This window comes from Erythrolamprus reginae, chromosome 5, assembly GCF_031021105.1.
Source record: "Erythrolamprus reginae isolate rEryReg1 chromosome 5, rEryReg1.hap1, whole genome shotgun sequence".
NCBI lineage: Eukaryota > Metazoa > Chordata > Lepidosauria > Squamata > Dipsadidae > Erythrolamprus > Erythrolamprus reginae.
Genome location: NC_091954.1, coordinates 37,804,418 through 37,818,661, shown reverse-complemented (window position 1 = coordinate 37,818,661; position 14,244 = coordinate 37,804,418). Strand labels below are relative to the sequence as shown.

General features: G+C 37.8%; 1 protein-coding gene across 1 annotated transcript; it reads right to left on the bottom strand.

Moving 5' to 3' along the window:
- Nucleotides 1–3,063: 3,063 nt before the first annotated feature.
- ZNF518A (zinc finger protein 518A) lies at nucleotides 3,064–12,574 on the bottom strand. The gene is given in 4 exon segments (XM_070752423.1): nucleotides 3,064–8,426; nucleotides 10,474–10,517; nucleotides 10,520–10,572; nucleotides 12,492–12,574. Coding segments are annotated over 3 exon segments (4,596 nt in total). The 5' UTR covers nucleotides 10,556–10,572; nucleotides 12,492–12,574; the 3' UTR covers nucleotides 3,064–3,910.
- Nucleotides 12,575–14,244: the final 1,670 nt, after the last annotated feature.

Sequence of the window (14,244 nt, the reverse complement as noted above, 5' to 3'; positions counted from 1 at the left end):
TCCCCCCCCCCCAAGGTTAACGGCCCCAGGCCTGTCAGAAAAGCCAGGTCTTTACGGCTTTCCAGAAGGCCAATAAGCTGGGGATAGTTCTGATCTCAAGAGGTAGTTGATTCCAGTGTCAGGGCGACCACAGAAAAGGCTCTTCCCCACAGACCCACCAGCTGACAGAACCCAAAGACCAACCCTGTGGAATCTTACCAGTCGCTGGGAGGTATGTGATAACAATAACATTTAGACTTATATACCGCTTCATAGTGCTTTTATAGTCCTCTCTAAGTGGTTTACAGAATCAGCATATTGCCCCCAACAATCTGGGTTATTTTACCTACCCAGGAAGGATGGAAGATACACTGGTCCTGAGCCATCTTGAATTGTGACCGGAAACCAATAGGAAGCCAGTGCAGTTCCCAAAGAATTGATGTAGTGTGGGTGCATCTGGGTGCACCCACAACAGCTCACGCAGCTGCATTCTAGACCAACTAGTCTCTGAACACTCTTCAGGGGTAGCCCCATGTAGAGCACATTGCTATAGTCCAGCCATGAGGTGATAAGGGCATGAGTGACTGTGAGAAGACCCTCTTGATTCAAGTAGGGTCATAATTGGCTCATTAGTCAAACCTGTGCAAAGATCTCCCTAGCTACAGAAGTCAGGTGTTGATCTAATCTTAGCTATTAGTCTAGGACAACCAAATTGTGAACCTGTTCTGAGGGAGTTAAAATGTCTCTCCCCAGAACCAAGGAAGGACAGTTGACACAGTCTTTCAGAGGCAATATCCACAGCCACTCAGTCTTGTCAGGGTTAACTTTGAGCCTGTTGACTCCCATCCAGACCCTCGCTCATCTAGGCACCAGCATATCACATCCACTGCTTCACTGAAATGACATGGGATGGAGATACATAGTTGGGTGTCATCAACATATTGCTGGAACCTCACCCCGTGTCATCAGATTATCTAACCCAGTGGTTTCATGTAGATATTAAGTAGTAGGGAAAAAGGACTGAGCCATGAGGCACCTCGCAAATGAGGGGTGTAGGGATCAAGCTCTGCCCTCCCACCAACACTGACTGCGATCAACCAGAAATAGAACCACAGTAATATGGTGCCTCACAATCCCAGCTCCCTTTGTCGGCGCAGGATACCATGGTCAATGGTTTCGAAAGCAGCTGAGGTCAAGCAGCACCAACATAGAGATCATCCCCAGAGATCATCCATCAGAGAGAACAAAGCAGTTTCGATGCTGTAGCCAGGCCTGAAACCTGATTGAAAAGGATCTAGTTAATCCGTTTCATCCAACAACTGTAGAAGCTGGAGCACCACCACTTTCTCTACAATCTTTCCCACAGAGGGAAGGCTGGAGACTGGATGAAAGTGCATTAGTTCTGCTGGATCCAGGCAAGGCTTCTTGAGAAGCTTCACAACTGCCGCCTTTAATGGTTGTGGAACAAACCCCTCCTTCAAGGAGGCATTGACCAAAACCTGGAGTCAGCCTCATGACACCTCCCTGCTGGATGAAACCAGCCAGGAAGGTCCTGGGTCCAACAAGCAAGTGGAGGAACACATCGCTCCCATGCGTGGTCCACTTCCTCAGGTGGGCCACGGGCTCAAATTCATCCCACACAATAGGACTAAGGTCTGCCCGTCAACTGTCTGCATTGCCCAAACAAATGGGTTTGTTTCCTAAACTCAGTGCATTTTTAGATATTATTCCACCTGAACACAACACAATCTTAAGGAATGCTATTTAATTGCATCAACAATTGGAAGTATCTATGATTTCATCCAAAATGTTTAGGAAAAAATAAAATTAATTTTTGTGCCATACAAGAAAATCAGGAGCAAAATTACTCTGATCTTACATATTCAAGCAGTCCGGCAGTACCGTAGCAAAGGCTATGGCCCATATAAGTCTTAAGCTATGTTAGAAATATACATGTGTGCATGTTTAGATGCCTGACAGCAGTCTTAGAAAAATTATTTTTGCAAACAAGTTGAAACTTGATCTAAATACATGGGTGAACCCTCTAATGTTTTCTTTTTATAAATAGAAAATCTAAGTGAAATGTCTAGATATGCAGGTTTTTAATTATCATGATGCAATTGCTCCTATTTAAAATATTTAAGTTGTTTAGTACCAGGAAAATCAGCTTAAGTAACAACACCACCAAGACTTTTTACCAGCAAGTTAATTCCTTGACATTAATAAACACCTGTGCTTTATTTAAGTTTAAATTATTCAATACAATTATAGAATAATATATCTGTATAACAAATTTATTAACAAGAAATATGTTCAGGGGAAATTTTAAGAGGTAATCCTGAATTGTAATACATTTCAAAACACATCACCTTAATATCAAATTATTCACTTTCTTAAGAGGGGTTAATGTATTATTTCTATCAACATACAGGTTAACAGTACCCAACACCTGTTTGGACCTGACTTAAATCTCAAGTTAGTAGAAAATTTTAAGAAGTATCTATTCCCTTATCCATCATTTTACGTGAGAAAGCAGGAACCATCTACATTATTGTTCAGTCTATTCTTCTCACTTGAACGCTGTGTATCTAATACAAAGTTGAAAACTTCATTTGGCAGGTCTGCACTACAGCAAAAGTATTTTTCTGTTATTCTTTAGAAAAAGATTATCTGTTTCCTGGTAAAAGTACCTAAACAGACCAGAATTATGCAATGGCATCCCCGTCCCCCCAAAAAATGTTTGGCATCTGTAGGCATTCTGAAAGCCAATAGAAGGGTCAGGAAAAACCTAAAATTATTTTTGAAATCATCTATGTATACTTTAATACAAAGGGGGGGCAAAACTGCCTGACAAAATCTTCAATCTGAGACAAATATATTGTCTAAGTAAGAAACTACGATCCAAGCAAGAGATTTTTCAATGAAATTAAAACAATCTTTTTAAGAGAAGCTTATGAAACATCAATGTTACGAATCTCAACTGAGTGTTCCGTTAATAAAAGGAAATCTTTCCAAAATGTAACAACAGATAAAATCACATTCTGCTTTCTAGCATGACCATGATCACAGACTCTTTTACATGCATTTGTTTGTAAAATTATTATTATTATTTATTAGATTTGTATGCCTCCCTTCTCCATAGACTTTGGGCGGCAATCATCTGAAATCAGATTCTTCATAAAATTTAATACGGACGTTGTAGGGATGACAAATTGTTCACTTGGAATTCAGTAGTAATGTTACACAAACAGGGAATACATTTTTTTCAAGAGTTATCTTCATCAGGCATAAACACAGTAATAAGTTTATTGATTTGTATGAAAAAATACTTCACTAAGAAAGTAGACAAACTGCACAGAAATAGTACAAGTGTCATGTGCATAGCAATATAGCTTAAAGCATTCACATATGGCTTTGTTTTAAAAGAAACTGTTAGGAGACCTGGTCCTATACAGACCTATGCTTATACAGTTGACAGAAAGTAAACTGCTTCACATCTTTTAGGCACTTGCTAACAACAGTGATCAATCCCTGGAAAAAAAAACTCTTTAAAAGATCAAGGAAAAATACGGCGATAGCTGTGGACAGCTGAAAACCTTTTAGTAGTGCATGCACAGAGCTGGAAAATACAATTCCTGTGCAAGATTTTGTAGCAAATAACCAAAATACAAAAATATGTACACACTTTCATGTTTAAATATATACAAGACAGAAAAGCCCTGAAATTCATTCTCCAATTACAAATATATGCCATGATAGTAGTAACACAAATTAAACTGCAATAGCAACTATTTAATTAAATTTTATACAGATTCATTTTAAATGCTAACATGAAGCTTGATTTTAAAAACATAATTTTAATGTGTTCCTGGATGTTATCAGCCAAAATAAATTGCAGTCAGAGGAACATGATTTTGTATTCTTCAATAAGTTATTCTAATGAATTCCAGTCTCGAGTGGCTTCCATTAGATGGCGTTGTCCATGCCCTACCCAATTGTCCTGATTGTCAAATATCCTCCCACAAAACCAGCAGTTAAATTTAGTTTTCAGCGTATTATCAGAGGTAGTTTTCACAATCTGATAATTATTTTTGCTGGTCTTCTTCAGGGTTAATTTTAAAACAAATCTTTCTTTTACAGGACTTACCGGTTTTAATATTTTGTGTTTCCTTCTAGTCAGTTCATTAGTAATTAAGTACAAACTGTTGCTATAATACGCTGGCTCCAGAAGAGCATCTATTGTTCTCTTTGATAAAGAGACCTTTAGAACATGTCCTTTAAACTTTGCAATAGTTTTCATAACATTTACAACTTCAGGAACATCAGCATCAGGGTGGTTTAGTACAACAACAGGCTGATTTCTCCGAGGACATTTGACAAGTTGCTTAGAATGAAAAGGAAGTAAATTTAAAATCCTTATAGTATCTTTTGATGCTCTTGGTCTATAAGGGGTTTGAAACAAGGATTCAAATTCATTCACGTCCACTTGACTTTTTTCTTTGCACTTTCGATGCAATGTTTTCTTTCTAGGAGGTCCCTGAAAGTCACCATTAGCTTTCCGTTTCAAATTCTTATTCTTCTGTAAAACTCTAGCATTAGAAACTTTAACATCATTTTGCTTTGAATGACGCTTAGCCTTTGACATTTGTGTTGGCATATTCTCCGTTGCTCTTTGATTTTCGAAACAGATTCCGTTGTTAGTAGTTTCTTTTTGAGTTAAATCATACGGGGTCTTTTGTGACCACACCTTTCCATCTCTAGAGGAATGTACAAATTCTACAGAGGAGCAAGAATCTTTTGATTTCTCATTTGCTGGCATCAATCTACCTGATAAGGATAAGGCATTGTTAGAAGGGTGAGATGTATTTTTCTGATTTAGTGCAGGACTATTGTAACACTTCATATTGTTCAACTGCAAAGATGAGAAAATGTTGCTAACTGGCTGGCATTTGTCTGCAGCAGGAAAAGTCTTAATTTTCAAAAAAAGCTTTTGTTGCATTGTTCCATGTTTCTTTGGTTCAGAACTTTGACTATAAGTAGGACCTTGAAAAATATTATGGTTTTGTAGAAGAGATTTGTTTGATGACATACACTTAAGAAAAACTGCTTGTCTGCCATTGGGCAAAAGTGCATACACAGGTTGCTCCTGTCCAACGTCTGGCTGTTTTACTGACTTTGCACAAGCAGCCTTACTGCCTTGAAAGCCAGCAAGTATTTTCATGGAAGAAAGTCTGCTCTCTGGATTTGTAACGTTGTGCTGGTTATTTTGTGGAATGGCAATGGATGAAGCATCACTGCAAGTATTAATACTAGAATTTCTTAGGCTGCTAGAATCATTGGTTTGTAGATCCTTGTCTAAGGAGACTGCCTTCATAGTTGCAATTTTCTCTAAAACCTGAGAATTATTTTCAGTGGCATTTGCAACTGTTCCAAGGGACCCCCTACCAAATGTCAAAATCATTCCAGGTCTTTTATTTAAAAGCAAAGATGCAGTTCTGTTTGCCTGAGCATCTGATGAACTCATTTTTGAAGGCCTTCCTGAAATAACTTGTAATCCTTGTTTGTGAGCAAGCTGCAAAGGTACAAAAAATCTTGGACTTGACTGTAGTACTGTTGTTTTCTGTTCAGAAAAAAATGGACAAATTTTACTAGGGCTATGGATATTGTAGCGTGCCTTGTCTTTTGCCAATTGTTGTGTTATGATTGAATCTGTCTGAGTCTTAAGCAGTGCACCAACACTGGTTTTCCCTGACACTGGATTTATTGCTTCTGTTCTAAGAGGCAAAAGGTTTTGTCCTCCATTCAGGTATACACCTTCATTTGTTGCAGTGTTGTTCATATTTGGTTCCCTCTTAAATTTATCAGAGGAATCTGTTAAATTGCAAGAAGATAATGAATCATTACGTATAAATGTTCTACAATTTGTATATTTGTTTGAAAAAGATGTATCATAATTAGTTTTAACATAGTTGTTTGACTGAGCAATTGTTGGTCTTTTTAAGACATCTTGTAATGATTGGTTTATTTCAGGTGACAAATAAGTGGATGCCTGCTTACTTTGAAGGGAGAAAACTGATGTAATTTTGGGCATAAGTGATGAACTTACACAATTAGAATCATTTTCCTGCTTGGATTTTTCAGCTACATGTTCGCTCACTTGATTTACCTTACTATTCACCTTACTGTTCAAATACATTTGGCCATCATGATTTCCTAACCAACACTGTTTGTCAATACTGTGAGTGGGTGAGCTGGCTGGGAATACTTGAGCATTGTTACCATTTACAAAGCCATAAAGAGGGAGCAGTGGTTTTTTGTCAAAATTTAATTCCGTTACTGATTGTGAAAAACAAGGCATAGATTCATTTGTAGACTTGCTTTGCAGAGGATAAATTTTGTTGGATGTAAATTCTTTTGATTTTTCCAAAATGCCTATTTTAGAATAATTATGGAAAGGCAAGGGTGCCTGATTGGAAAAATCTGCCGATGAACAGAGATTATGGAGTTTATTATTGTTGTTTACTTCACCATTCACTACTCTGAATTCTGGATGAAAAGGTTTTTTCACGAGATCATAATGAAGCATGCTTGAACCAGAAGGGGATAAAACCTGGGAATGGTCTTGAGGTATACAATTTTTCCATGAAACTGCACTTCTAGTCTGGCCCACCAAATCACAAGGAAATGAAGATGTTTCAGATTTCACCGGAAAGTGGGTTGCACTATTTCCTACCACTACAATAGGAGGTGCAATGTTCTGTGATGCACTGCAGCATGACATATTACTTTCTTGCTTTATTTTTCCTGAAAACTGGTTAGACGATGATGTTGATAAGTGAATAGAATTATTCCTAGGTATTTGATTATTAATTTCATGAGATCTAGCAACTAAAGGTAAATTACAGTTGTCAGTTGTCTCTTCTTGGCATTCAACTGCACCATCTCTAATCCCATCAAATTTATTTCCTGCTGGCAAATTCTGTTTTTCTGTAGGTAGCAATTTTATTACTATATGTTGTTTTCCATCCACTGTTTTGAATCCCAAAAATTTAGCAGTGTAGTTTGCAGGAACAGATATTTTATTATTTTTAACCATCAGCACTGTAGGACCATGAACTGCTTTTTTCATCAATCCCCTTGTGGAACTTAATCCACCTTCTGCTCTGTTGTGAATTGCTGGAGATGATTTTGTTCCACTATAAACAAGTTTTTCATTTAAAAGAATGTCATGTAGTTCTTTTACAGATTGACCTACTTCTTCAGATTTAGGCAGACTCTCTTTCAAGACTTTGAAAACATGTTCATCCTCTTCTTCAGTTCTACAGCCATCAGTGGTATTATTTTTACGTCTCCACAATGCTTTACTTGATGCACCACTTTTGTACCTTTTCAAGATAAGTTTTAGTCCTGTTGAATTTTTTACCCTTTTTTCATTATCATCTGTATTCATTTTATCTTTTGCATAGAGATGGTTTTTGTGTAAGGTAATAATATGTTTTAAAAGATAGTTTTTCCGTGTTGCCATGTAGTTGCAATACTGACAACTGAAAGGAAATGTGCCAGCATGTGAAACAAGATGCTTTTGAAACTCTTCTTCTGAAAAACTTACATGATGGCATTTCTCACAATTATACTGCATTTCATTATGCTTATGTATATGTTGAACAAAGGTGCCAACATCTTGGGTTGAAAATCTACATCTTTCGCAGTGAAAATTACCATTGACACAATGTTGAGAAAGGAAATGTTTTGTTAAGTCCAATAGAGTATATTGGTGATCATCATTACAAATTTCACATTTTACTAAGGTGCTACGATGCGTTCGGCGATGTTGGTTGAATGTCTGAAAGTCATTAGCTGAAAAATTACACATTTCACAAGGGTACGATGGCAATTCTCCCTGATGTAACAACTGAAAATGTTTCTGTAGATCATTTGGGCTATATCTGATATTGTTTTGGCATTTTGTACAACTGAAATTCAGTATTTTTGCTGTTTTCAAGCCTTCCTCATGATGTAATCTTGATTTGTGATGTGGAATATAAATCTCAGAATAATTTACACTGTTCCCATTCACATCCATTTGAATGAAAGATGCTTTTTCTTTACACTGAAATAATTTCATGTATTTGTCAATTTCATGTTTAAAAATTATTTCATTTGGTATGTTTACCCTAGGCAATTCTATTTTCACATTTTTTAGGCCATAGGCAGCAATATCTGAAATTGTAGGTTCAAATGTAGACTTTTCAATAATAATATCAGATGTAGAAACACATAGTCTATCTGACTCATCATCTTGTAACAAGTTGGTCTTCTGAATGCAAAAGAATTGTTCTTGCTCAGATGGCATTTTTTGTAATGTACTATTATTGCAATCTTCGTCTTTTAAAAGATTCTGAGCTGAATTATCACCACAGTTCCACAACTTTCTTAACTTGGCATATCTGAAATAAAAATATCAAGTTAATTTGTAAAACTTTGAAAGGAAAGCAGATGCTCAGAGTCCCATTCTAGACAGCATTTAAGTACGGTATAATACAGGTGCTAAAAAGATAATGGTTATAAAACTTGTTTCTTTCTTCTTGTTTTTAAATAGACTTGTATTGTTATTAATATGCTCTGAATTCTCTGGCTTCATCCTTTATGGCTATGTTTCAGGACACCAAAATAATTGTTATCTACCATCATCCTATACTTACTGACTTATTCATTGATTCTGTTCTTTAGGCTTATCATTGTATATCTTCTTTGGATACAGTTACATCAAAAAGTCATTGTCCAGCCACTACTATCATTCTTTACAAACTAGTTCAGGTCTGCTAATATCTTTTTCATCTAATGTCCCTGACCTTTTTCCTTTAATTTAATTTTAATTTTAAAAAACCCTAAAACAATAAAATAACTGATTAACCAGATAATCACAAAGTTACTTTATTTCATGATATAATGTAACAAATACACTAAATGATTTGTTAAATATTATGAAAGGAGCACTTCCCTTGTTCTAAGATACAGAAAAGTAATCCTAATTTTGTTCCCCTTACTGGTTCTGGTTTCCTTTCTCTAACTTTTATTCATTGACCTTTAGCATTTTTTTTGCTTCTTAAAACCATTATTTATGGTTAATAATAAGACAATTAGCACAGACATTTTTCAGGGCTGTGTGCTATCTCCAGTGCTCTTCTCTCTAGACTAATGACTGCATCTCTAAGGATGAATTCTATGCATCTCTTTCTGTTAAAGTACTAAAGTTTGCAGATGATACAACTGTCATTGGTCTTATTCGAGATGGTCAGGTGTCTGCATATAGGCAGGCAGTTGAACAACTGGCCCTATGCAACCAGAACAACTTGGAGTCAAACATACTTAAAACTTTAGATGATATTGGGTTTTAGGATGAAGCCTCCTATTCCAGCACCTCTTACTATATTTGATAGCACAGTATCAACAGTAGCATCCTTCGCATTTTGTGGTTCTATAATCTCCCAGGATTTAAAATAGACACCCAACATTAAAACCATCATTTAAAAGGCACAACAAAGAATTTTCTTATGTCAACTCAGAAAGTTCATGCTGCTGGAGGATAAGTCTACATTTCTACTTCTATAATTGTCTGGTTTGGTACAGCAACTAAACAGGTAAAGACTCCAGTGGATAGTTAGTATTGCAGAAAAAACAATTGCAACCAGCCTGCCTTCCATAGGAGACCTGTAGATTGTGTGGGTCAGAAGGAAAGCTGAGAAAATAGCTACAGATCCCTCACATCCTGGACAAATAAACTATTCTATTCCTGTTCCTATCTTATTCTATTCTTCTCTTGTTCTCTTGCCATTCGTTATGCCTAGTATTTTAATCAATGCTGCCACATTCAAGAACTCCTTTTCAAAACTTGTATTGTGGAAAACATAGAAGTGGACAAATATTGTCTTTAGTTATTTTAATAACTTCCTCTATCACATTCAAAACCACAATTTAGTAGCAACTATTGGAGTCTCTAAGGCCTCATGTACCTTTAGATTCTTAGATCTTCTTTAGTTTTAGTCTGTAATCAATTTGTGGCATGAACTATTAAATATCATTTTTAATGTAATGTAAATAACAGTTAATGTCAATAGGTCTAGTAAATTAATAAATATATTTATGAACTAAAAATGTAGAATATGCTACAGCTTTATTCTATGAGTAGGCATACAAATTATGATTTATAAGCAGAGTTAATTTATAAAAAATCAAAACATAAAGCCAGGCATGTTCAATTTGTGGCCCATGAGCCACATGTAGCCCTGAGCAGTTAGTAATGCAGCCCCACAAGATTTTAAAATTGTAACTTTATGATGTGATATTTATACATTAACTATATGTGGCCCAAGACAATTCCTCTTCACTCAATGTAGCCCAGTCAAGTCAAAAATTTGGACATCCAAAGTTTTAAGCTAAATCTCTCAAATCCCATTTTAACCTTTTAAAGTATAACCAAGTTATAAAACTTACTCTTTAAGAAAAACTACGATGCCATTTCCAATAGCTTGCTCAAGAGGTGAATTTGAAAATCAAGATTCAAAAGATGTTGCATTCAATGTACAACACATCCTAAAACAAAGAAAATATTATTTTTAAAATACAAATGTACCAAAAGTTAGAATTTGAGTCATTAATATTTCAGAATAATAAACTGTCCTCAATAAATTAGAACAAATTCTGATGTCATTTTACAATAAAAACAGATACAAGAATGCTGAAAATATTTACACTAACTAATCTTTTTAGTGCTGAATAAGTGTTACATTAATTAGTCTTTTAGTCTGCATATAGCTAACAATAATATTGCTTCCTTTAAAAATTAAAATATTAGTAAAATTAATATTTTATTTAAAATTAGAATATTCTAAATGGTGCATTTAGATAGTATGCATAACAAAATTTATCAGAATGAAAAATATTGTCTGAGCCAAAGAATAAACTGCAAAGATTGAATCAACCTGCAAGAACCAAAACTTTTAAAAGTATCCTTTAAAACAATTTTCAAAATTAGAACAATCTTGACATCCTTATACAAAGTAGAATCTAAATGCTAACAGAAATAAAATATTTAATTTTGCAAGAAAAATGGAAGACTTCAATATTATATATAACATAATTGATGAAAAGGAAGTGCTCAAGTCAACAGTAGCAACAATGAATTATAAGTGTGAAATACCCTGCATTTTGATACTGTTCAAAATTCAGCAAGGAGAAACAGTTTATAATTTTGAAACACAACAAAATATTATCTATGCCATCTCATTTTCCCTATAATGAGTTTACTTATAATAATGCCATTTTAGATGTTTTTATTATTATTTTAAACAAAAGCTTATATATTAGGTGAAGCCTATTATACTAGCTTGAAATGGCAGAGTTGCAGTGTAATACAAGTAATCTATGTAATTTACATCTTATAAATTATCAAAACAGAACATCCAGAGCCTCAGTTATTTAATAAAATGTCCCAATAGCATCAGAAATAATCATCACCCAATTTTGCTATAAAAGCATTAAATACACCATAAGCATAACTTCATTGGTCTATTTATTCAATGATGTCTTTCAAGGTGCACTACTATACATCATTCTGCCCTGTAATGATGTAGTCATCAACATCATCCTGCTTGCTTTTGAAATGATGCTAGTACCCATTACCTATTTTTGAGCAACAAATAATTATGGTGTTTGGGTAAAAAAAAAAAAACTAATCCAAACAAAATAAAGACAATATTATAGGCTTTTCAAGATTTTTGACTTGTTCTTTTTAACAAAACAATTAAAGACAATACTGAAAAGCTTCAACATAAATTGAAGATATTTCTACTCTGAAAACCAATGCTATTTATTTATTACATTTTTACTACTCTGCAAACCCAGTGGTTTCTCGGGAACATATATAACAATGAAACAAAAGTCTGGTAGACTGGACTATTCAGTCTATAGCCAATCTACCATTGTAAGTTTAAGTGGTGAAGACAAAAAACAAGGCAATTCAGGAATGCTTGGATAACGTGTTTCAAACGGAATTTCCTAGATAAATTAAAACTTCTAGTGAAAATTCCTCAGTGCTCATCAAATAGCTTTTCATTCGCTTCTTTCATCCCTAACAATCTCCTTAATGATGAGGAATCTAGGGACCTTCATCCAACAGCACCTTTCGGGATAATGGGGTGAGCACAAGGAGGCTTCAAAGGATGCAGGAAAACCCTACCACAAGTTGCTACTAAGATGTCCGGATGATACCTGGGTGAAGAAAGAAGGGCTTTTTTCAAAGCATTCCCATGCCATACGCCAAGAGGCAGGTGAACCTAGGCATGGGTTGGATGCCCACATCTCTCTCCCTCTATGGAGGACAACATAGTATTGGGGGTTCGCCCTCCAACTGAGGGGCGGCCGTCCTCGCGCACACAAAAAGTTCACCGGCCGTTGTTGATGCCCGGTCTTCCGTGTGCGGCCATGGCTGTCAGGGCGGCCCCGCCGCCTACCTAAAAACTCCCACCACGCGCCGCCAAAACCCTTCCCGAGCCGTTCCCGTTTCCCGGGGTCAGAAACGGGGGGGGCGCCGCCAACTTTCCCCAACAGCGGACGCGGGAATGGGATGGCGGAGCGTCGGGGACTATTTGATGCCTTCAGCCCACAGCGAGAGGGCGGAGGCCGGGGTCGCCCCAACCGGCGGCGGCGAGTGCCCCCCTCCTTCCCCGTGGGGGCGCCCAGAGACACGCGCCACCCCCGCGCCCGCCAACCGCTCCGCACCCTCAGGCACCTCGATTACCTCGCCCGTCTCCATATACTCCGACGAGTCACTATTGGCGGCCATTACACTTTCCATCCGGGCACTGCGGGGAATTGCCGAGCTCAGCAATGGAGGGAAGGGGGTGGGGTGAGAGCGGCGGAGGGATCTGCGCCGCGCATGGGACGGAAGGAATCCGAGGCCCGCACAAGTGTTGCGGGCCCGCGGCCTACCGTCCTTTCGCCTATTTTTTTTTTAAATTTTGCCTTCCATGGCGCGGCAGCGGGGCCTTCTGCTGGTTTCCCCGGCGTCGGGAAAGCGGGTGGGGGACTGTATCGCGCGCCCGCCGCGCGGAGTTTCTACGAAAGTCAAGAAGGCAGTTGGCGCTCATTGCCTTCCCCACCGAGTCCCTCCTCCCTCTCCCCTCCCCCTGGCTGGTGTTGGTTTGCAGGAGGGACGCGCCAAGCTCCGGGGATGGCCGGAGCACAGTGTACGATGTAACTCAAGCACCAAAGTACCCTTCGCCCTGACAAGCCTTTCCCTCACGGGGAAACGGTCTGAGGCGCTCTATGTCCCTTTGGAGGCCGGTACACACAAAGAAGACCCTCCAAGAGGAAACAAGGCGCCCTTCGTCTGATCTTTCCCCTCTATCAAGAAACAACGCCATTTTTTTCCTTTGGCTCATCAACCCGTAGCCATTGTCTGAAAGGTGGTTTTTTTTCCTTAGCGCCGGCCATAAAGACTTGTCCTTCCCTCTCCCTTCCGTCTCTTCGGGCAAAGAAAGTAGGCCATGTTGGGCTCTTCCCAAAGCCTTGTCTCTCCTGATGGCGGGGGACGGGTCAAATCTGCAAGCTTTTAACTTGCTGGGAGATTTCATGGTCCGCAGACTTTTTTTCTTTTTCTTTTAAACCTGCAAGGCAAAGAAAGGAAAGAAAATGGCCGGGTCTTCCGTTTATATGAGTCAGTGGCTTTAGACTTGGGGAGAGGAAGGAGGGCTGAAACAATGGCAGAATGCATTGCAGGTAGAGCGCCTTTGTTTCAAAACGGGAGGGGGAAGAATCCAAATAGGAAGGAGACAAGTTGTCGGGGATCAACCCTGGGAAGCCCAAAAAGATGTTGAAAGTTAGAGCTTTGTGGGCCAGCTGAACAGTCTTCATTGCAAGGAAGGAAGCTATGGGAGGAAATCTTTGAGGTACACGTGGTAGCTTAAAAAACAAAGCACTCGGGAGTTTCAGACAAAATGGTGAAAACTTCCTATTCTAGCTCATTGTTTCCCAACCTTGTCAAATTTAAGATGTCTGAACTTCAATTCACCAGCCCTCTTAAAAGTTGGGAAATGCTGTTTTAGATCACTGCAAGAACATATTTCTCAATTAGTTAATGCTGATACAAACATTCAACTGTTCCACTTTCTTTTTCATCCTGGTTCTGTGTTCTAATGTTTTAAACCATATCTTATCTTAATGGTCAAGGAAGAACACTATTAGACACTCATTTGAAAGTTCAAT